Below are 23,600 nucleotides of genomic sequence, written 5' to 3'. Positions count from 1 at the left end.
CCTCTGAAGATGGTGTTTCTGGATGAAGCTTTTGCCACACTGGGCGCAGTGGTAGGGCCGCTCACCCGTGTGGATCCGGCAGTGCTTGTTGAGGTTGGACTACTCGCTGAAGGTCTTCTCGCAGACCGGGCAAAGGGCCGCTCGCCCGTGTGGATCCAGCAGTGCTTGGTGAGGTTGGACTACTCGCTGAAGGTCTTCTTGCAGGCCAGGCATGGAAAGGGCCGCTCGCCCGTGTGGATCCGGCAGTGCTTGTTGAGGTTGGACTACTCGCTGAAGGTCTTCTCGCAGGCCAGGCATGGAAAGGGCCGCTCGCCCGTGTGGATCCGGCAGTGCTTGTTGAGGTTGGACTACTCGCTGAAGGTCTTCTCGCAGACCGGGCAAAGGGCCGCTCGCCCGTGTGGATCCAGCAGTGCTTGGTGAGGTTGGACTACTCGCTGAAGGTCTTCTTGCAGGCCAGGCATGGAAAGGGCCGCTCGCCCGTGTGGATCCGGCAGTGCTTGTTGAGGTTGGACTACTCGCTGAAGGTCTTCTCGCAGACCGGGCATGGAAAGGGCTGCTCGCCCGTGTGCAGCCGCGTGTGATCTGCAAGGTGCCGCTTCTGCAGGAAGCTCTTTGGGCACTCGGGGCACTCGTACTGGCGCACCCCGCCGTGCAGCCGCAGGTGGTGCATGAACTCCGGGTGGCAGCCGAAGTTCTTCCCGCAGGCGGTACAAATGAAGGACCTGTCGCACTCCCCCATGTGGGTTCGCTGGTGTGTTAGAAGGCTCCTCTTCAGCCGAAAGCTTCGCCGACACTCAGCACAGACGTAAGCCCCCTGTCCGGCATGAGACAGCTGGTGCTTCCGGAGTCTGGGCTGGAGGCAGAAGCTTTCCTTGTACTCAGCGCAGTTATAGGGTTTTTCTCCTGTCAGGATTCTCTGGGGCAGGGGAGGTAGCTGCTCCATTTGGGCGCCTGGCCCATGGTCTGCAGGTTTACATGGACCTTGGTCCACGTGGGCTTCCTTCTGCGCCGCACCTGGCTTGAATTCGCACAGATTGCTCCCGCATGCGGTGGGTTCTTCCAGGCCCTCTCCGGCTCCCTGCTGCCCGTCTGAGCCGCACGGACTCTCTACTGGCTGGTCTTGGCTCTGGAAAGCCTCTTCATCTGCTCTTTCCAGTAATGTCATCGTCAGCTCCAGGATTTCACGCTTTTCCTCAACCGGCCTATCATAACCTAGTCCCAGACTTGGACCTTAGCGTCCAAAATATGGGGGTTAGCATGAAAACCTCCAAGCTTAGTTACCAGCTTGGACCTGGTAAAGCTGCCACCACCCAAAAAATTAGAGTGTTTTGGGGCACTCTGGTCCCCCCCAAACCTTCCCTGGGGACCCCAAGACCCAAATCCCTTGAGTCTCACAACAAAGGGAAATAAACCTTTTCCCTTCCCCCCTCCAGGTGTTCCTGGAGAGATGAACAGAAGCAAACTCCGTGAATCTAAACAGAGGGATTCCACCCTTCCCGTTTCCAGCCTTGGAAAACAGAAGTACCGAGAGCTAATCTCTCTTCCCCCCCTCACCCAGAGGGAATGCAAAGTCAGGCTAGTAAATCTAACACACACAGATTTCCCCCTGACTTCTTCCTCCCACCAATTCCCTAGTGAGCACAGACTCAATTCCCTGGAGTTCCCCACTAAAGAAAAACTCCAACGGGTCTTAAAAAGAAAGCTTTATGTAAAAAGAAAGAAAAATACATAAAAATGGTCTCTCTGTATTAAGGTGACAAATACAGGGTCAATTGCTTGAAAGGAATATGAATAAACAGCCTTATTCAAAAAAATACAATTCAAAACATTCCAGCAACTATACCATGTAAATACAAAAAAACATATAAATCACTATCTGATCTTTTATCCTTACAACTGGGAACCAGAAGATTAGAAAGGCAGGAGACAGAAAAAATCACTTCTCATAGCCAAGAGAGTACAGGCAGAAGACAAAGAACTCAGACACAAACTTCCCTCCACCCAGACCTGAAAAAGTCTGGTTTCCTGATTGGTCCTCTGGTCAGGTGTTTCAGGTACTTCTTTCCAGGTGTAAGAGACATTAACCCTTAGCTATCTGTTTATGACACGGCCGCTCCTCAGCTTTGATCACTGAAAGAAAGAGAGAGAGAATCCGGACACTTACTCAGCTCATGCAATGGAGTCAGTACGATATCCTCGAGGAACGGAAACTCAGCTGGGATGCTCCTGGAACGGGATCATGAGATTTGACCTGGTTTGGGGTTTTGTAACCACGGAGGGCATGGGGACGCGTAGGAGGAATCAAGGCTGCAAGAAAACTGCAGCCTCCCTGTATCAGGGCTGTTCTGCAGTTTATGATTCTTTTTTAACACTAGAAATCCAGGAGCACCAAACCTCCAGAAGGCAGCCTGCCTTCCCCACCCTGAACAAAACTCTTCAGCGTAGCCCACGCCAGCCAGTGAGCCAAGTATCATCACACACCGAGCTAGCAGGCCTACAAGGCAGAGATGATGGAGAGTCTCCTGTATTCTAGTCTCAGAGCAGATGAAAATGTGTGCTCAAGATAGATAGGGCAGACCGCCTTCCTGATTTTCTTTTCAGATGCTGCTGAGGGGCACAGTTAAGGTTGTATGCCCACCTTAACTGTGAGTTTCCATACAGGAAACCCAAGTGTTTGGGGTAAATGTAACTAACTCAAGCTCCTGGATTTCTGGTTTGTGTTTTATACCAATGTCCCTGAAAGACCATGGCCACACTCCAGTGGCAGAGCCATGGCGCTGTGCCTGCGCGGCTGTAGTGCCATAGGGTAGACCCTTCCTGCAGTGAGGGAATGTTTTCCCACCACTGTAGTGAATCCACCTCCCCAAGAGGCAGTAACTATGTTGAGAGCAGCAAAGAATCCTGTGGCACCTTATAGACTAATGGACGTTTTGGAGCATGAGCTTTCCTGGCTGAATACCCACTTGGTCAGATGCACCTAGTGGAAATGTCCAGGGGCAGGTATATATGCAGGCAAGCTAGAGATAATGAGGTTAGTTCAATCAGGGAGGATGAGGCCCTGTTCAAGTGCAGCTAAGCTGAGCTACACAAACCGGATCGGTTCGAGCTCAGCCCCGGCCCCGCAGGGCAGCTCCGCGCTCCCCGCGGCCCGGCTCCCGGGGCCCAGGCCGGGCGGGGAGAAGCTCCCGGGGCCCGAGGCTCCCCCGCCCGCCGGGCCCTTACCTGGGCAGCGGCCCGCTCGGCCATGGCCCCCCCGGGCTTCTCCAGCGGGCCCGGCCCGGCCGAGCTCCGCTCCCGCTCCGGGCTGGGCAGAGTCCCGGCGCCGCCTCGCCACGGGCCGGCCCCGCTGCCGGGCGGAGCAGAGCGAGCGCAGCCGGGAGGCAGGGAGGGAGGGAGCCGCGGCCTGGCTGCGGGGCCGGGAGCGGCGGGCGGAGCGGGCGGCAGCGGCCCCTGCCGGCGGGGATCGCGGCGCCGGGCCAGGCAGGGGGCCCCGGGGCGGAGCTGTCCAGCGGGGCTGCGGCTGGGGGCTGCCCGGGGCCCGCCCGTGGGATGGGGGTCGGGCTCGGGCCCGGCTCCTGGGGGAGACGCTCCCGGGCTGGCCGGGCCGCGGCTCTGCCCTCTGCTCCCGGCCGGCCGCGGGGTGAGCGCAGGCCCCTGGGAGCGGCGGTGGGCGGGGGCCCTGCAGACACCGATCAAACAGCTGGAGAGGGGCCCGGGCCAGGGCTCAGGACAGGGCACCGGCCCTGCCAGGCGGTGGCGGAGCGGAGGGGAAACCCCATGGAGGGGATGAGCCGGCTGCTGCGGTAGCAAACATCGGCTGGGGCGGGGCACGGGGCTGTTTTTAATTTCCCCTCGCCCAGGACGGTGCATGTCAGCACCCGCTTCCCACTCTGCTTAGCGGGGGCTCTGCTCAGTCTCTGACCCACGGGGAGTCGCCTGCTGGCTGCAGCTCCAGCCCCAAGCGAGGAAGCGTGAACTGGACCCAGACGCTCAGGAGATTTTACACAGATGCGTTGGGGCTCTGTTGCCTTCTGGTTTTTGCACTTGCAGCCCCCGTCTTTGGGCGAGGTCACGACGTGCCCTAAACCCCCGTGTGCTGCAGCTCTCAGCCCACCACCTGGCCAGCGGGGGGCCATTCCGGCTTCGCAGCTATGAAAACAGCACCCAAGAGCCCCCCCAGTAACATAATACTGAGGCTAGAATTGCTCCGAGAGCCCCCTCCCCGAGGGGCAGGCAGCCTCCGCTGATCATCCGTAGCGTCCGGCCCCCCTGCCCCGCAGTCTCACGGAAAACACGGCGAGCAAAGCAGCCAGGCAAAGCGCTCGCCGCGCGTGGGCTTGTGAAGGGGCCCAAGGGGGGGCATGGGGAAGGTTAACACCGTCATTCTCCGGTGCAGTCACAGCCGCGACAGGCCGGGAAAGCCTCGGGCGCCGAGAGTTGGCGCGGACCCGGCCGGAGAATTGCCAGGGCTGGATTTTGGACAGGATCGGGCCCATTTTCAGCGTGCTAAAGCTATGAGCTGGGGAGTTAAGCGCTGTTCAAACACCAGCCGCGTCTGGGCACCAGAGGCTTCAGCTCTTAGGAAACTCCAGCTGGGACAGATGCAGCAGCAGGTCTCCTCAGCAGCAGCTCTGGAGCCCCTCAGCTGCCCTCAGCGCCCTGCCCATGGGGTTGCAAACCAAGGGCTGGCTCTCAGGCCTTCTGTTCGCAGCGCCACAGGGCCTGGGCCCAGGGTTTGTGACAAAACCGGCAGGCGACCGCCGGGGCCCCTGGCACAGTGGAAGCTGTATAAGGACAGATGCGGGAGACAGAACTTTCTCAGGGGGGTGGGCCGAGACTGGCATGAACGTCTCACCTTCTGCCCCAAGCACAAGGCGCAGCTCTTGGCTATCGCCTTTCTACCAACACCCACGCGTCTCTGAACACCGACCCCCTTGCAAAACCAAACACGGCTCTGCCCGCGCGTCTCCCTCGGGACGGGACGGATCTGAGTCTCATTGCGTTTAATGCACCGCTGGAAGGTGCAGATACACAGTAAAGAAAGTGGCCAGATCATGGGCCTGGCTCGGGCCTTTTAGCCATGAAGAGCCTGTAGGCCGCCATAGACTATAAACCGGATCAGTCACACACCAGGTAAATGCGGCCACCTCTGGGTGGGATGCAGCAGCTGTTTAGCACGGCACACGGGTACGTTAGTAGGCTAGGAAGGGAAGACTGGCACAGCCAACTGAAAGTGCAGGGAAGCAGAGTGACTTACCAGAGTCAGGCCCCTGGTGCCCAGGCTCGTGGGATCTTTAATGAGCAGAGCAGGTCAGGGCTCAGATTGGTGTGTTCCTGGTGCACTGGGTGCTTAGCTGCACCACCGAGCAGAGGAGGGGGGAGAAGACAGCGCGTTTTGTGAAGGCCTTTGAGTTCGAGGAAACCCTGCCGTGGAGAGCAGGGAGGCTGCCCGTTGCCAGCCCGGCCGCTCACAGGAGAGACACCCCGGGGCTGTGCACCTCGAGTCTGACCGGGGCAGTCTGCAGAAAACCCCACTCAAGGGGGCCTTGGCTTGAAATGGCCACAAGAGCGACCCCACACCTGTCACGCAGGCTCATTTTATTCCTAATTCACTCGCTTTTGCAGCAACATAATTAGCTTGCAAACCCACAGCAGCCGAGATGGGGGCGAACGGACCCACTGCTACATTTATGGGCAGTTCAGCGCGCGAGGGGAGGCTGCATTTCCCCTCCTCCGGCCAGCGTGTCCAAGCAGCGGTCCTCCAGCCGTCCCGCTCCTGCCGGGGCTCCGCCAGCACCCAGGGCCCTTCGTTCAGTCCTTCACGGGGAGGGAGGCGGTCCAAGAACTCAGCCACCGGAGCAGCCCGGGCCTCGTTCTCCGCCCTCGGAGCCAGGGGCTCAGAGCTGCACCAGCCGCCGATCGCCACGGACACGGGGCAGTTCCCCCGCGGGACGAGAGCGTGTGGGGCTGGGGAGCGATGGGGCGGGTGGGCGTGCGCGGGACTTGTGCGATGCGGTGCGGGAGCCAAGAAGCTGCCTGGCTCAGGGGAGAGCGGGAAATGTCAGGGGCCCGTCAGCTCTGATTACCTTCACGTGCCCCCGAGGGGAGAGGAGCCTGAAACGGGTTTACTGCCGCTTGACGGGCTGGGGCGCCCGCGGCTGCTGCTGGGTGCGATTGGGGCTGGCACGGACCCGCGGTGCTGCCGTGTTTCACCGAGGTGCCACCACCAGGCCTCAGCTGCAAACGCCCTGGCGCCAGGGGCTGCCTGCACAGAGCAGAGGAGCTGCTGGGGCAGCCCCCAGCCCCGAGGGCGGAGGCCACTTGCTGTCTGGGTTCCCGGGGTGGATGGGAGCAGAGTTTCCTGCAGCAGCCCCACAGCACCCTCTCCCCCGGCTCTATAGAGCTCCACAGGCCCCATCCCCAGACGCCTCTGTGCCTGGACCCATGCCCTATGCCTGCGCTGCCTCCTCCCCGTTACTGCCCCGGGTGGGGCGGGGTGGCACTGGGAGTGCCAGGAGATGGGCCAAGCACCCCACGGAGGAATGGGGTTCATGGGTGAGGAGAGGCAGGTGACGTGGAACTGGTTTAGAACTGGTCTCCCCCCCGCACCTTCCCCCAGCTCCTGACCCAGCCACCGTGCCCCCTACAGGTTCCCCAGCCCTGGAAGCTCCCAGCACATGGTGCTTTAACACCAGTTCCTGGCCAGTGTCCTAAGTCTTAAACATGGGCAGGGCTGAGGGGAGAGAGAGACCCCCCCAGGGAGGGCACTCTGGGCAGAACCCCCATGGCCTCCGTGACCCCCATGCAGAGGGCATCGGCCTGGGCCCTTTCCAGTCATGCTCCTTCACACTGGGTTTTGGGTCTTAATTTATATTGCACATGGTCTGGCCCTGTGTGTCACCCACAGCCACACCCAGCAAGCCACCAACTCCCCTCCTCTCCATCACTGGATCTCTACCGCCCCTTAACTGTGCGCCTGTGAGATGGTGTCTCCCTTGAATGGCTGCTCCATGTGCATGTAGGTGTGCAAGTGGGCGTGAGAGATGGTGTCTCCCTCCAGTGGCTGCTCAGGGAGGCTGGGGCGGGCTCATACCGAACAAAGCACCTCCTTAGCTCGTGTGTTGGGAGGGGAAGGTCCTGGGTTCTATCCCCACTGTATCTCTGAGGCCAGGGCTTCCTTATATAGCTGCCATCTGCCGGGTACGACTAGCCTCGCACATTGGGGCCTTGAGAGAAAAGTGAATGAAAATTGCTGCTGCAGACTGAACACGGGGCAAGGGAACATTCATGCCCTGTGCTTAAGAAGCCATGTACCATGTAGATTTATTCAAATGAATGGAATTCTGGGTGGTGATTCGAGCAAATCTGATTGGCTAGTGCACAGGGGATTGATTCCCTAGCACTTCGCACTGCCTCACCCAGATGGAAATCCATAGGCTGGTGGGGTTTGCTCCTGGTTTATAACACTCAGGCCCTCAGCCCAGGCCATAATCCCTCATGCCCACTCACAAATCTCCAGCAAATGCCCTGTGTTCTCTCCGGGGGCCGAAGGGGGGTTTCATACAGGGAGTGCCTGAACTTCTAGGCTACAACGGGAACTCCCCAGTCTGCAGGCTGTGCAGTGTCTCGGATTAACCCAGATGGCAGGTTCCGGCCTGTAGCCTGCCTGACCTACGCCCGTAATGCAGGTGCAGGGCACTCAAAACACCAGGCCAGGGGGCCAAGCAGCTTTACAAATCAGTGTTTTAATGCAGTTCAGCTGTGCCGTGAGCACAGAACACAGGGCAATCACCACAGCCACGTGTCACCCACCCCGGCAGCAGGAAAGGATCTCACAGACACCGCGCTGGTAACAGAAGGGAGCCCAGGCCATGAAGTGCCCAATTCCAGCCCAGCTCCATTCCCAACAGCGACGCGACTCCTGCTTCCAGCCCAGCTCTGCTCCCGCCGGCGTCACTCCTGATTCCAGCCCGGAGCGCCGGCACTATCACTCCTGCTTCCAGCAGGGCTCTGCTCCTGATGGCGGAGTCACTCCCGATTTCAGAATCAGGCCCCCAGTGCCTCGAGGCTACTGAATAGGGCCAGCAAGGTAGAGGAAAGCTGAGCGCGATGGGGCAGACAGCAGGGTTAGAGCTCTCCTGCTCTGCAGAGTAGCCACCGCCCAGCACGGAAAAGCAGGCCCTGGTGCAATACACAGCAGAGCTGATGGTGGGGGCGAACTCAAGCGCCAGGTGTGGGTACCAGGTGACTCACCTGTAACCAGACATCTTTGAGCTGCCCAGTAGGAATAGGCAGAGGGTGTCTTGAAGACAAAGAAATTCCAGCTCCAGTAAATTTTGGCTGAAACATGGGGCCAGCTTAGGGAACTTAATAAATACGGCTCCAGGGAGGCACCTGTCACTTCTGTTCAGCAAACAGGATGATTCGTTGGATCGATTAACTCTTAAAATGCTGGGATCGTCCAGGCAACCACTCACAGGGCCGCCTGGCCCGATACACGGCACATCCTCTACCGTAGTCCTGCCTAGCCCTAGTCTGTATTCAGCCTCTCTGCTCAGCTCTGTGCTTTACACGCAGGACGGGGCTGCACAGACAGGACAGCTTGGAAATACATTTGATAAAGAAACTCTGTTGGGAGAGCGGCACTTGGACACTGAAGTGATCGGGGCCTATTGAGATGAGATCAGTGTGAGATTAGGGCACAGGAGACCTAGTTACGGGTGCAGGAACCTTTCGCTGCAGGTCTCCACTTCAAATCCAGCTCCGATCACGTACAGATGGCTGCTGGGAGAGTTGGCGGGTGCAGCTGGGTCTGGAGTGAGTGGGCTCAATCCTGCGGCTGAGCACTCAGACCTCGATCCAGGAAAGCACTGACTTCAGGGGGGTTATCCAGGTGCTTAAAGCTAAGCACAAGCTAACATACCTAGCTGCAGCAGGGCCGGAGTGCTCAGCACCTGGCAGGATCGAGCCTTCGGTCCCTTTGTTTGTAGTCTCGGCCAAAGCGGGGAGGAAGGAGGCCACTGAGAATGAACTTCCCTCTGGCTCAGAGATGGTCCCTCCAAGGCAGGGCTCATGCACGTGGGGGGTGGGACCTGTTTGGGTGCAGAGGGCTCCAAATCTGGCAGCTTCTCCCTGTGCCGAAAAACCAGAAACTCTCCAGAGTGTTGGGGGATGCCTGGGGAGTTGGAGAGGAGAGTAGGGAGCTGGGCAGCCTGTACTCTGACAACGGCCCTGTGAGTGAGATGCACCAGGAAGGTTTCTGCCCCTGCATGCACAGGCCGGGCACCTGAAGGCTCTTCCCTGGGAAGCTGCTGCCGAGACATAGCAGCGTGCGCGACTCACCCAGAGTCGGGGGCTAGTTAGAAGCTGGACAGAAAAGACGCCGGGTTGAGCAGTGGCGATGGACAGGCGAAAAAAGGGGACATGTCAAATTTCTCCCCTGCTGGCCAAGAGCAATTGTCAGGGGGAGCAAAGCAAATCCGAGTGCCTGACCCTAGCCCAGCCCCCCACCGCAGACTGCCTAGCACCCGGTCGGCTCCCTGAGCACTCGCTAACACACGGCTCTGATGCTATCCCACCTGTTACAATACAAGGGCTCCCTGCAGTGCTGGTCCTGATAACGGCCAAGTCTCTATTGCTCTGCAGTTCCCGGAGCCCCCCAGCCTGTGAGCTGAGCAGAGCAGGTGCACACCGCGGAGGGGAAAACACGGACACGCTGGAATCACACAGCCGAGTGCTGCCACTTAGCTGCAGTCAGGGAATCTGGAGAGCTCCAGGCCGGACCCAGGGGGTGCTGTGGTCTCAGGGGCAGAATGGTGACGGACCCTGTGACTCAAAGGGGGGTGAGTGGAGCCAGCAGCTCCAAGTCCCCCACTCTCTGTCACTGCCCTTTGGTGACTCTGCTCCCCTGTTCGTCCGCAGTGGGCGCACGCCCCAGGGGGCTGGGCAGCGGCTCCCAGTGTCCTCGTGCCCGGTCGTGGCAGCAGCCAGAGGGCTGAGTGCCCAAGCGGAGCTCCGCTGCCCGCCACAGCCTCCTGACGGCCGCGTACTGCGCCCCCCTCCTCCGGCACAGCTTGGGGCAGACGTCCGGGAAAAGAGCGACCTTGGCGCCGCCACAGGTCAGGGGCTCTGTGCGTTTCCTGACCGCTCGCATGATGGCCAGCTTGTCGGAGAAGCGCAGCAGGCGGAAGAGCAGCACCCGGGGCCGGGTGGCAGGGTCCCAGTGCGCCCCCCCGTGCACACGGTGCACGCTCTCAATCTCCAGGGGTGGCCAGTCTGCCGGCAGGTTGAGCACCGTGGGCAGGGTCCTCTGCAGGAAGGCGACAGGGTCTCCCCCTTCCGCCCCCTCCGGCAGGCCTGCCAGCCGCAGGCTGTTGCGGTGGGCACGGTTCTCCAGCATGTGGCAGCGGCTCTCCAGCCGCCGGACGGTCTCACTCAGGCGCTTGTTGCCTTTCTGGAGGGCAGCCAGCTCGAGAGCCCAGCCCCTCTAGTCCCGCTCCAGCTGAGCCACGCGGCTCTGCATGCTTGACACATCCCTGCACATGGCCATGAAATCCTGGGAGACACGGTCCAGCTTCTCCGAGAGGACGGCCTCGAGCACGCTCCTCTCCACCCTGAGGTCCAGGGGCATCCTGCTCTCCCAGCGAAAGCACTCCCAGGGAGATAGCGCTGCACTGGAGCAATGTCTCTTGGGAAATTCCTCCCACTCGGCATCTGCCTTTTGTCCACCATCTTCACTAGAAGTGCAGGAGCTGGTGCTCGGGGGTCGGGCAGCATCTGTCCTGGCTACGGTTCAGGGGACAAACATATGAGACCCGGCAACACAAAGCAACGGTCAGCACCATTTCTAGAGCCAATTCCCTAGCACTGTATTAGGCAGGAAACCCCACACCCACCACAGCACAGCAGCCTCCTTTGGAGTGAAAGGTGGCAGCTGATTGTCTTCCAGCCACGCTACCCAACAGCTTAGGACAGGGAGCTAAGGGCAGGAGATCCCATTATGCTGTGGGAGGGAGTTAGGTAAAACCGAGTGTAACTACTCAATTGGCACTGGACCAGGTCCCAGGCTAACCCCTCTACTTGTGCACAAAGTGCCATGGGATTTTTAACGCCCACCGATACATTGCTCCTCGGTCTTACAGCAGATGTGAAAGGTGGGGCTGGGGCGCTGGCTCAGGATGGACTCAGGGGCAGATCGCCACCTGTTCATTCACAATTCCTTGGAGGTCTCCCATCCAAACTCAGCTTGGCTTACAAGAGCAATGAGACCCCAGCCCCAGGAGGGAAGAACTGGATCAGACTAAAGGCAGGCCTGGTTTCAGCACCCACTAAGCCTGCTGCGGGTGCTCAGCACCTTTGAAAATAGACTGGGGGCCTAACGAGGAACCTAGTGGGAAGGCGCATGGTGATCGAGGTACCTTCAGTGTGTGGTCTCTTAACTCCTGTCCCTGGTCTCTTAGGACACCTGTGGCCCGGGGCATCGCGGGCAGGCAAGGTATCACTCGGCGTCCTGGAACGACTGGGCCCAGTTCCATGGGTTCCCTGTGGGCAGGTTGCAGGGCCATAGCGAGGGGCGTCAGCTGGCATCACTTCTGATTTTACCAACACAAACAAAACCTGCATCAGCTTAAGCCAGGTCCCACCCTCCACCGAGTGCTACAGACCTGCCGGAGCCTTGTTCCTAAGGGAAACCATTCATCCATTGGCACGTCTAGGACTCTTGTCACTGGACTGTCTGGAGCAGGAACAGACCCTGGCAACAGCCCTGCACCGCTTGGGACGCGAAGATCTAGTGGGTCTTCTCCAGCTCCAGTGTCTCAGAGTCTCTGAACATAGGAGCGTAGCAAGCTCAGGACAGCAGGACGGAGGAGCGGTGACCCTCTCTAGGGGCCATCAGTCCCACCGGAAGCTGGGCTCCCAGCCCAGAATTGCAGGTACCCCACATACTCCAGGAGGACGGGGCACTGGCAGGAATTGTCCTCACCCCCCCCCCCAGCTCCCCTCGTGCCTGTGGACTATGGAGCTGCAGACAGAGTTTCTCTGCTGCTTTTCACAACACAAAGCACAGCTCCGCTGACTTGGCTGATTGCCCCTGCAGTGCAGATCACATGCCCCACGTCCCAGGCCCGCTTCTCTGTGCAGCCTGCAAAGCCCTGGCTGTGGACCCCTCTTCCCCCCGGCCCCGCGTGGACTGCGGCTGGAGGACATGCCGAGGGGGGTGCTGGCCCAGCTGCATCGTTTCACAGACACTGCGCTCCAGCAAGTCTCCAGGCCTGGGAGATGGGCACTCTCGGTCGCACTGTCTGTTTTAAACCAAGAAATCCATGTCAGCGACAGGCCAGGCCCCTCTGCTATAGCCATGGACACTGACTGGGGCTTCCCCAATCCCCACTCAGGATGGAATCCTCAACCCACTCGTACACTTGCTTGTACACACATTGATTTTACAGGGGCAGGGACCCCGTAGGTACATTCAGAGCCCACACACCCCGAGGGCCAGAGTGGAGTCAATGGGGCTGCACCCCAGCCTCCCCCCAAGGCAACATGTCCCCCAGACCCCCACCGTGTGACCGCATCCTCCCCAGCCTCCTCCAAGTGGGGCTGCACATCCCCTGGCCTCCCCGCTCACTAGCCCCCTTGTCTCATGGGAACACTCTCCTCTCCCGTATGTCCCCAGCCGAGACGTACAACCAAAGCCCTTGGGGAAATGGTTGAGGGGCACCCGTGTCTTGAATCTACTGTGGTGGCAGCTGTGGTTTTCTCCCCCTCTCCACCTCAGGCGAGTGATACATGTGACAGTGCAGGGGGCTGAACAGGTGACCTCTCGCGGTCCTGTCTGGTCCTACGAGTCTAGGAGTATCTCCACTGAGCCGACAAGCCTTGGGCCCGGCATGCAGACCGAGCCCTAATGCAGACCACGCTGTGTGTGCATTTGAGCATGTTGGTGTCACTAAGCATAACCCTACGTAACTCGGGAGGGTGGAAGGCCACAAGAGTATGGAGCCTTCCTGGTTTTAGGCCTCAGCAGACAAGAGTCCCTCCATGTCTGAACTTTAATCGACCTAAAAGGCCAGGTGTAACAGCCGTTATCAGTTGCAACAGTTCTAACTGGTCTAAAGCAGAAATAATGAAGCTTGTGCACCTTTAGCAGAAGGACAAGATAACTTGCAGAAGGAAAACTTACTAACGAGCTGCTGCGGCCAAGATTACTTAATGCACCTGCGCTTACGTAATTGCTACAGGGGGAGGAAGGAGGAGGAGGGAGGGGAAACGGGGGATTGCTAGTCAGTGAGAAAAGTTCTCATGGATATAAAGGAACAGACTGCTTGTTTTAGGTGTGCTTGATCTGAGTCAATCTCCCTGCACCGCTTTGAGATCTCAAATAAACTTGGTTTGCTTCTCCACCCTGGTGTGTTTATTGGCGCGGCACACCAGGTGACGGACCCCCCCGCTGTTGCTTGGCCTCAGGCAGTTATCTGCCGGCAACAGTTCTTGGCGCCCAACGTGGGGCATTGAGGCTAAAATTAGCCTTGCCTGGATCCCTTCTGGGGGTCGACGGATTGCGGCGACGACCGAAGCCCAGCGCGCACCGGTGACTTCACCGGGGGCCTCGGCAGAGACATGGTTCGACTGACCCCAGAGGGCACAACGGTGCAACGCGCTCGAGTAGTGGAGAAGCAGTTGAGGGCGACGGTGAGGAACCGGTCCCTTGGATAAGGTAGGAACAGTCCAGTGGTCTGGATTTTTGCCTGTTATGACCTGGGGACGCCCAGTGTCACCCTAGGATATGGGGCAGGGACAGAGTACAGGCAGGGCATGGTGTACACCCTTAAAATGCATTCTAGAGAATTGGGAAGTGCTTGGATCAGATCCACTAACTAAAAGCAAACTAAAAAGTTCTGTATAGTAGACTGGCCTCAATATCAACTAGAGGACCAGAAAGGTGGCCACCGGAAGGATCACTTAATTATAACATGATCCTCCAATTACTCCTGTTTTGTCAGTAAATGGGTAGCTTCTGAAGCTGTTTGTATGGAGAGCTCTTGTAAAAATACCCCACTGTAGCTCCAGTTCCTCCCTCTGTCTGGCAGAGTGCAAGGATCCAAAAGCAGGTTAGGGATAGTGCAGGGACAAAGGAGGGACCTGTCTAGAAAAGGGAGACCCTATGTCCTAGTGCACTCTCTCCCTGTTGTAGCTAAAAAGCAAGATCAGATGCAGAATGGTACTGGGGGCCAGTGTGAATGACTGTTACCGGAAGACGCCCAGAGTACCCTGTGAAGCAAAAGCTCGTGACCAGGACTACTCTAACGCAAGCCCGGTAACTAGTGGATCTTTAGGAGGTCCGACCCATGGTGGGCTGACTTGGCCGGGCATCGTCCGGTGAGGAAGCTGCCTGGGTCTAGGAGTGTGTGCACCCATCTTCCCTCCCCCTTTCCTTTCCGTGTGGGCTACTAACAGTCTAATCATCTCACTGGATGCAATCAGAGTAAGCGGCGCCGTCTCCGAGAGACTAGCCGACGCTCTTTGCTGAAGGGAGGTGTAGGAGGGTCGTGGCCATCCTCGTTAACCTCTCCTGTGTGAGTACCCTATAGGGAAAAATCCTTAGTTTATGAGCCGCTAGCGCGGACAGGGCACCCTCCCTGTGTGTGTGAGTGGAAAATGGGGGGGGGCAGTCTAAACATTCCACCTCACCCCCTAGGGTACCCCAGCATATTACAGGTACGTACATTATGGTTCAACAACCTGCAGGTATTTAGAGAAATGGAATATTTACATGCGTGAAAATCCATCTAAACAATGCCCACTAGAAGGTACTTCAATCTAGATAAGATCATACATCTAAGAGGAGCGTTTAATCACCAAAAAGCCCTGACACAGGGTGAGCAAATTTGTCTATTGAGGAAAGGAACGGGTTAATTTAAAAATCATCTTGGCCCAGGGATGGAAGGGGGGGATTGCTCTGCGTTCAAGGTCCAGAATCAAAGCAGACTATGCTAAGTACAAAGAAAAACTGCTTTCGGCCCCAGCTGGCTGTGAAGGAAAAAATATAGACAGAGGTGAACCAAAGGCAATACAAGTTACAGAACTAAGATTACATTTGCAAAGCTTAACTGTCCAGTAAGATCCAATAGTGTGCCTTTGTGACCCCGGAGCCGGTGTGGCTTGGTGACACTGAAGAAGCCGCAGGCAGCTGACCTGGACTGGAATCTCTGAAAGAGACGCTGCAGAAGATTCCAGGGTGCAAGAGAACAGCCCTCCAAAGAGCGGAAGCATGTTAGAAATTCTGGACAAACTGTATACAGGATAATCTCCAGTCCACCTCTCCCCCCTTCTCTGAACATTATACACAGAAGTGGCCAGTCTGGATGTACATATGTGGGTATGAAAGGGGCTTGGGGCATTAATGTTTTCCTGAGTGATGAGGGAGCGTTCCCAACACTCTCCGTTGTTGTTTTATTATTTTATTAATGAAGCTTTAAAATTCAGTTATATGGTGTGTTTTCTTTATCTTCCCCCAACGATCCTGTAGTGTCAGCCTGATCACCTGACATGAGGGATAAATTGGTAACAGAAATTTGTCGCAATTTGGTGAGCAATTAAGAAGGGGGGAGCCCTGCAGAATTTACACCATCTATTTGTTTTACCCTTGTTATTTTGTGTTTGCTTTGCTTGGTACTGTTGGTGTTATATGTTGAGAACTGCATGAGTAAAAGTGAGTCCTAATAGGATAAGAAAACGCTATCTGGTTCTGGTTCTGTTCTGTTTAACCGGTTACTGTTGTTTTCCTGCTCTGTTCATTTGGGCGTTAGGAGTGTGGGCAGAACTGAACCTCTTGTTCGTAATTCCTCGGAGTGGAAGCCATGTGTGCGAGAAAGTTCTGAGGTTGAATTGAGATCCTTCTGTCCCGTCCCCTGTAGCGGTCAGTGTATAGAAGTGGGAAAGTCTGGCTTAGACTGTAATTCCCTCTGCTCTCTGTGTAATTCTCTTTTCTGTTCAAGTGTCAAACAGATGAATGAGTCTCTGGGTAAACCCTCTAAAAATAGTCCTTTAAATTATATGTTAAGCAAATGGCCTTTGCCCAATGGGCCATGTGTTTTTGTCCAGGTGGCAAGCCTCATGAAGGAGGACTCGGGGAGTCTTGTGAGTAAGAATGTTTAAGGGAAGAGACCAGGAGGGGTGGGGGCTAGATGAGAAGCCCACCCTCCTAGCTAAACTGGTAGTGGAACAAGTTGGTGCCCATGGAAGGGACGGTTCAGCAAGAAAAGCAGGATCGGGCCCAGGCAGGCAGGCAACAGAGAGAGAGAGAAAGAGATTGAAAAGCAGGTTGGAAAACTTTAAGGGTGTAGTGGAAGGAAGGAGTCAGTCAGTGTAAGCATGGAGATTTCAGATACCCAGGACTTACTTGGAATGGTGATTTAAGTTGATAAAAGTGGCTGTTGGGAGACAAGCAAGTGATTTAAGGGAGAGTGAGAAGTTAACTCTGTAGTTGCTGGAGAAAACGGCAGTTGAACTTTGTAAAAATGCTAAAGAAAAAAAGTTTTTGGTGTCTGTGAAATGTTTGTAAATAAATTCAGGCAAAGAAGTTATTGGATTGCAATCATTTGGTTTGGCTATGAACAATTTAGTTGAATTAGCTGAAGAATGTATACAGTGTTATGTAATTGAAAACCTGGGCTGCCTATGAAACAAATACAAGAAACTATGGGGTAATTTCTCTGTTTTGCCTGAAGCCAACAAGAGTATTTGTATATTTCAAGTGATGATTGTCTGCCCAGAAAGGGTGGGTAGACCTCTTGTTTTTTTGTCTTTCAGATAATCAGAGAAAACTGATGCCAGCTGAACAGCATTCAACGTACCATGCATTTACTGGCACAATAGGAATCATGTTTTGTGTTCTATGTTCTGTCCTGTGGTGTTTGTCTTGTGGCCGGAATTTTTGTGTTTAATATCTTTATAAAATAGTCTAGTTTAAAATTAAACAAAAAGGTTAAATTAAAATGCAGATATTTGTTTTGTTCAACTTGGAATACAAAGTGTTTGGATAAATCAGGAGAATGTGATATACTAAAGTCTAATGCATTTCCTCAAGAAAAAGAAATTTCATTGGCCAAACTGTTAATTGCAAAAATTGTTGTTAAAATTTGCATACCAACAGTCTTTGAAAGCAAAGACATGAAAAGTTAACCCACTCCCCATATTGTACATGGGATCTTTCTGGCTACCTCAGATTTCTAGCCAGAGGGCTGGGGATGGTGGAAGGCTATTGGACTAGAGGTTGTATTGAGTTAACTCCTCAAAGTGGGTGTGCTTGTCCTGTCTTGTTGCTCCAAAGCTCTGTAATAAGGTTATTTTAGTAAAAGGGTGTGTGTGGCATATATTAAATAATAAGACTAATGTACTGTATAATGACAATGTTTATGTCTTCATTGTTGGGAAGAAGGTGTATAAGTAAAAAGTGGAAGTTTCCTTTGCAGGTTAAAAGAAGCCAAGAAGGGAAGAAGGACAAAGAAAAGAATGAATTAACTGAAAAAAATAAAATAAAATAGCAAGTTCAGCCTATAGATAAGACACTGACTCCATTCAAGGACACTGCTCACAGTTAAGACTTGGCTAACAACCAGGAAAAGGAGGGCTTGAATTTGCCCACACAGCTATGAGATTTGCAAAACATTGCCAGGCACTAATAAAATGTGTTAAGTTTCTTTTCTCACAGGTAAAGAAGGGCTACCCAAAGACCCTAGCAGCCCTGCCACTCCTTGGAACCAGGAGACGGGATTGATGTAAAGGTCCACCGACAAAAGACTGCTTTGGCTCCATGCTGGAAAGGCCCTTAAGTCCCGGTGACTACCAACGCTGCTGTGAAGTGCCAAAGACTGACTGCTTGGACCCAAGATTCTCACTGCAAAAAGACCCCTCCACCTCGGGAGAATTCTCCTACTGATGATTAGCCTATTTCACCTTCTAGCTCCACTGTGCCTTCTGGACAGTAGGGAAAAAGTACAAGGATGCTGCACCACGACTGTTTCGGGAAAGAAGAAGGAACACTCAGAAATTGGCAAAGTCCAGGAATTCCTGACTAGAAAGGACATTAAGAACTGACCCTGGTGAAGAAACAAAGAATTATACACTGGTGGGAGGACATTTGTGGGACCCATGTTTGGGAATGTGGTATTAATTGGATTTTGGGGTTTATTCTACAGGCTGCGCCCTGTGTTTTGGATAAATCCTTCAGCATATATATCTCTCTCTAATTGAATTTTAAATAACAAGTACCCAAAGAGTTTGTTCTGCTACTAGAAATTTTACCCGTATTGAAACCATTCCAGTGACTAATAATGTATGCTATTAATGGAAATGCCTTTTGACAGTACCTGAGAATAGTTAAATAACAGGTGTATTATAGTACTACACCAAGAAAAGATGGTATTAAATATAACTGAGGCTGGGAAGGCATTGCAGTGGGATCTAGTATGTTTAGGAATTCGCGATTTCCTAAATGACCAGCTGATGGCCATTCGGAGTGATCTTGAGTACCAGACTTGGCCCACTGCCCTTACAGACGCATCAGGAATACCATCTGATCCGTGATCATGGAGACATACTTGGACACTTCCTGGGTGGAAGTGTGGCTTCCCAGGGCTGGGTGTGCGCCCTTATAGGGGATGAATGCTGTACTTATGTCCCAGAAAGTGCACAGGATATTAACAAGCACATCCTGTCAGCCAAACAGGCTTTTGAACAGTTTAAGGCCCAGGAAAGGAAACCTACTCTTTCTGATTCCCTCTGGGGCTGGTTACTCAACCTGGGAGAACTAGGGGAAGGCATTGTTCACCTCCTGCTCACTGGTGTGGTGTTGTGTATTGTTACTCTTCTCTTGCTTGCTTGCTGTAAAGCACTCCAGCTCCCTAGAGCTTAATCACATGTTATCCTTTAAATGTGAGAACACTCAGCCAAAAGTTTGTTGAGTATTCTCAAAGGAGGGAGTTGTTGGTGTCACTAAGCATAACCCTACGTAACTCGGGAGGGTGGAAGGCCACAAGAGTATGGAGCCTTCCTGGTTTTAGGCCTCAGCAGACAAGAGTCCCTCCATGTCTGAACTTTAATCGACCTAAAAGGCCAGGTGTAACAGCCGTTATCAGTTGCAACAGTTCTAACTGGTCTAAAGCAGAAATAATGAAGCTTGTGCACCTTTAGCAGAAGGACAAGATAACTTGCAGAAGGAAAACTTACTAACGAGCTGCTGCGGCCAAGATTACTTAATGCACCTGCGCTTACGTAATTGCTACAGGGGGAGGAAGGAGGAGGAGGGAGGGGAAACGGGGGATTGCTAGTCAGTGAGAAAAGTTCTCATGGATATAAAGGAACAGACTGCTTGTTTTAGGTGTGCTTGATCTGAGTCAATCTCCCTGCACCGCTTTGAGATCTCAAATAAACTTGGTTTGCTTCTCCACCCTGGTGTGTTTATTGGCGCGGCACACCAGGCGACGGACCCCCCCGCTGTTGCTTGGCCTCAGGCAGTTATCTGCCGGCAACAAGCACCTGCAGAACCTCGATTTCAGGGGAGGAAACTGGCCCCCGGCAAGCCACATGCCCCGGGCTTATTCTCACGCTTCTCAGACCCCGTGGACCAGCCAGGCCTTGCAGTGCTGCTGCCTAGGAGGTGTTAAAGCCATGAATTCCATTGCTCACCTTCCTCGGAGAGCGTCCTCCCCCTGCTCTCTGCTCCCTGCAGCGTCACGTCCCCCTGCGCAGCGCAGGCAGGCGGCGAGGAAGGCGTTACTCGGTCGGCAGTGAGCTCTTTCACACAGTTCAGCCAGGACAGGGGTGAGCTCCTCACCGTCACGTCTGCCGATGCAGAAATACCCAAGTCTGCTGCCTGCTCCTGGCCCGTAGCCAAGGGCCAGCTCCCTCTGCACCTCAACAATAGCAAGCCCGAGCGGGGTTGTGGCCCAGGTCCCACGTCCATTGCTTATGCTCTGCCCGAGCTGTTCTGCACTAGATACGTTCATGGAGGATACGTCCATCAATAGCTATTAGCCAGGCCGGGCAGGGATGGTGTCCCTGGCCTCTGTTTGCCAGAAGCTGGGAATGAGCGACGGGATGGATCACTTGAGGATTCCCTGTTCTGTTCACTCCCTCTGGGGCACCTGGCATTGGCCACTGTCGGCAGACAGGACACTGGGCTAGATGGACCTTTGGTCTGACCCAGCCTGGCCTATCTAATGTTCTGTTCCACCATCCCGGGAGAGGCGGGAAGCATGGGTGTTCCCAAGCAGAAGCACGCTCGTTATAATCTAAGCGCGAGTGGTGCTTTCTGCTGAGTGCGACACGTGGTTCCACAGGAGTGGCTCTAGGGGCTACACACTGGTACCTTACTCGCTGTGTCCTTTGGGGTTTGGAGTCCCTGGTTATCCCAGAACGAGCGGCACCAGCGTGCAGATGACACCCCAGTCTTGGGGCTGAGGATCTGCCTCTCCCGCTGCCTTCCGTGCAAGAGGCAGACACCAGCCCCTCCTGAGGCTGGTCTGCACTAGACTTTTGTACCTTGATCTGGGACCTTGGGTTACCCTCTGACACCTTCGGGAATCTCCCAGCACCCATCCCCCGTCTCCTCGGCCCCCTAACTCCCATCGTGCTGGGGTGACAGGCTGGTCACAGGACTCTCCTTCCGACAGCTCTGTGGGTCACTGATGGCTGGTCCCTCTGCTCTAAGCAAACTGAAAAGCTGCTCAAGGCCCTTTGCTGGAAAGCCAGGTCAGCCGCTCACAGACTCTGTGACCATTCCTGCCTCTCAGACCCGTGGCAGCAGGTTGGATTCTCCTGCCTCGTTCAGCTTTGGTAGACCCCTTCCTATGCCCACTGGAGACGGGAGACCAGTCAGCCAGGCCCCTGCAGGGCAAATGCGGAAAGAGACACCCCTGCCATGGAGGCCCCAAGCTGGGCGAGGAGCAGCGCCTGGCACGACGGGCTGGCAGGCAAAGGGCCGCCGCGGGAGGAGGCTCTCGGGCTGAGAGCGACTTCCCAAGTGCCAGGGTTCATGAGCAGGGCTGATCACTGAATGTTTCCCATTCTGTGGGGGCAGCTCCGACTGCAGCCGATGGGAACTGGGCCCGCCGTGTTAGGGGCAGGGCAGCATGGAGCTGTGCTGAGTCTGTACTGCCAGTCTGAACTGAGCAGCCTCCTGAGCCCTGTCTACGCTATGGCTGTCCTTGTTGCTCCCCTGAGATGGGCTGGATTTCACCAGTACAGACCCTGCATCATGTGGGAGAGCCAGAGGCAGGACAAGCAGAGGCTGGGTGATCCCGTGGCTAGGGCATTAGACTAGGACTCCAAAGACCGGGGTTCATGCCCCAGCTCAGCCATTGACTCTGTGTGATCAGTTCCTATCCCTACCGTGGGGATCTCATCCCTGCCCTGCCCACAGCCGTGCAGGGGGGTAAATGCCTTCGCAGACCGGGAGGCAGCCAGGCACTACGGTGCTGGGGGCCAGATAAATACCTGATCTAGACAGAGCCGTAACATCCAAGCTCTCCGCTCACCTTTGCTACCAGAGCTCCTCGTGTGTACGTCCTGTTCCTGCCGCTCCGCATCTCCCCGAGTGCTGCTGGGAGGGGTCTGGGCAGGACAGGAGCTGGGCGCAGCTACTTCCTCCAGGCCCGGGAGGTTTTCCGCTTGCCTTTTATCTGCAGCCGAGAAAGCAGACATGGGTGTAGGCATGAGGCCAGGTCAGGCCTTTCCTCAAGCCCTGGAAAACCAACGGGCCTAAGGGTTTGCAGTTCCCTGCCCAGAGACGGAGCCAGGAACCAGCCCAGTTCAGTGGGACTTTAAACTACATTCACTTGGTCACCTTCAGCCCGAAATCTCAAAATCCCAGTCTCTGGGCTGCTGCATCCCTCTGTGCTGTGGGGAGACGAGCGGCTGGCATGCCTGGATCTGGTTCCAGACAGAGCCTTCAGACAGCTCTCTGGGCCGAGGACACGGACGCTGACTGTAGCTACAACACACACAGACAGAGCTAGCGTCAGACTCCTGCCAGGTGCCATTGGGTCCAGACACTGCGGCGTTACAGAGCGTGCCCTGGGGTCGTTAGCACAAGCCGATTCTGAGACAGGCCTTGGGGAATGGCCTCTCCGTGGCAGAGCCCTGTGGATTCGCGGGGTCTCGGAAGCACGGCTAAGCGCGTATTTCTAACAAGTCATTTGCTGCTGTGCTGGTTTCGGTTCCCCCGAGCAATCCCAGCCATGTGGTCGTTGCATGGAAACCCTGGACACCGAGTCACAGCCCAGGGCTGTCCTGGATCTGCCAGATGCCTGCAGTAAGATTGTCTCTTTCGAGCCAGGTGGTTTGCGTAGGGACCATTGTTCTCGCCCAGCAGGACTCGTACCCCAATGACCTCCCCCATTCGCCTCCGAGCCCCACCCACGACGTTCAGATTGTTAACCCAGGCCACCGCCGCGGCTGGACACCTTGGCCTGTGATCCCCAAACCCTGCCTCAGGGATCTGCGTGCTACCCCCACGTGGAGCTGTCACTGGCAGGCCTGCTGGAGCCTTTCACCACTAGGCCTGTCAGACAGTGCTGCAGGCCATGGAGCAGGGAGCGTTCTGCAGTGACTTCGGCAAAGCTCAGTGTCCAGTTCCTTCCACCTCCAACGGAAGCTCCATCGCTTCGTTCTTCCCCCTCATTCACAGTTCTGCCCCGCGCCTCTGTTTACCCTGACTCTGGGGGGCAGACACAGGGAGAAGGAAAACTCCACTATCCCCCTCCATGTGTCCTATTCACTGTCTGTCCCATCTGTTCTGTACAGGACAGGGGGAGAGGCCCGGCACTGGGGTCTCTCACGCCAGACAAGCCGGGGCCTTGGCAGAGAGCGGGGCAGCAGGAAAGGGCACAGCCCTCCTTTCACATGGTGAATCTGATCCTTCTCTTACCTGAACCGTGCCAGTCCCAATGCCCTGTCTCTGGCCTCCTCCGCGCTGTGTCTCCTTGCCGGCTGCCCACCACACCGGCTGTGGCTGGGGCGCTGGGGGTCTGGGGTCTGGGCACCGAGATCTCCTGCAGGCACTTCTCCAGGCCTCGGAGAGGGGAGTTCTCGGGGCTCAGTTCTGTTTAGACAAAATAGGACCAGCACAGCTTGGGCCACAGAGCAGCTGCTGTCAGCGGTCCCCCACGCTCACCAGGGCTCCTCACCCATGGTCCCCCCCAACCACCATCACTCCTCAGCCCACTGGTCCCCTCACCCCACAGCTCCCCGCTCTCAGCATTGCTCCTCAGCCCATGGTTACTGCCCACCACCACCCCCCCAATGCCCCCAGATAACCTGCCAGGACACACAACCCCGTCCCCAGCACAGCAGCTGTAAGAAAAGACGGTTACTCACCTTTGTAACTGTTGTTCTTCGAGATGTGTTGCTCACATCCATTCCAGTTAGGTGTGCGCGCCGCGCGTGCACGTTCGTCGGAAACTTTTTACCCTAGCAACTCCAGTGGGCCGGCAGGTCGCCCCCTGGAGTGGCGCCGCCATGGCGCCCAATATATATCCCTGCCGGCCCGCCCGCTCCTCAGTTCCTTCTTGCCGGCTACTCCGACAGTGGGGAAGGAG

The 23,600-nt window shown here is 55.8% G+C and overlaps 1 protein-coding gene across 1 annotated transcript in view; it reads right to left on the bottom strand.

Annotated features, from left to right (window-relative positions):
- Positions 1–7,726: 7,726 nt before the first annotated feature.
- The window catches only part of LOC115645267 (protein KRBA1-like), a 50,244-nt gene continuing 34,370 nt past the window's right edge, over positions 7,727–23,600 (bottom strand). Inside the window, exons 17-22 of the mRNA XM_030549640.1 lie at positions 22,931–23,104; positions 21,848–21,994; positions 21,540–21,683; positions 19,690–19,845; positions 11,418–11,591; positions 7,727–10,785 (exon numbers count right to left, since the gene is read on the bottom strand). Of these exons, the coding sequence (XP_030405500.1) occupies positions 10,487–10,785; positions 11,418–11,591; positions 19,690–19,845; positions 21,540–21,683; positions 21,848–21,994; positions 22,931–23,104 (1,094 nt within the window). The 3' untranslated portion in view covers positions 7,727–10,486. The remainder of the gene's footprint in view (positions 10,786–11,417; positions 11,592–19,689; positions 19,846–21,539; positions 21,684–21,847; positions 21,995–22,930; positions 23,105–23,600) is intronic.

The sequence above is a fragment of the Gopherus evgoodei genome, chromosome 2, assembly GCF_007399415.2.
Source record: "Gopherus evgoodei ecotype Sinaloan lineage chromosome 2, rGopEvg1_v1.p, whole genome shotgun sequence".
Lineage (NCBI taxonomy): Eukaryota > Metazoa > Chordata > Testudines > Testudinidae > Gopherus > Gopherus evgoodei.
The sequence above is the reverse complement of the archived record's forward strand: the minus strand, read 5'-3'. Positions and strand labels throughout refer to the sequence as shown.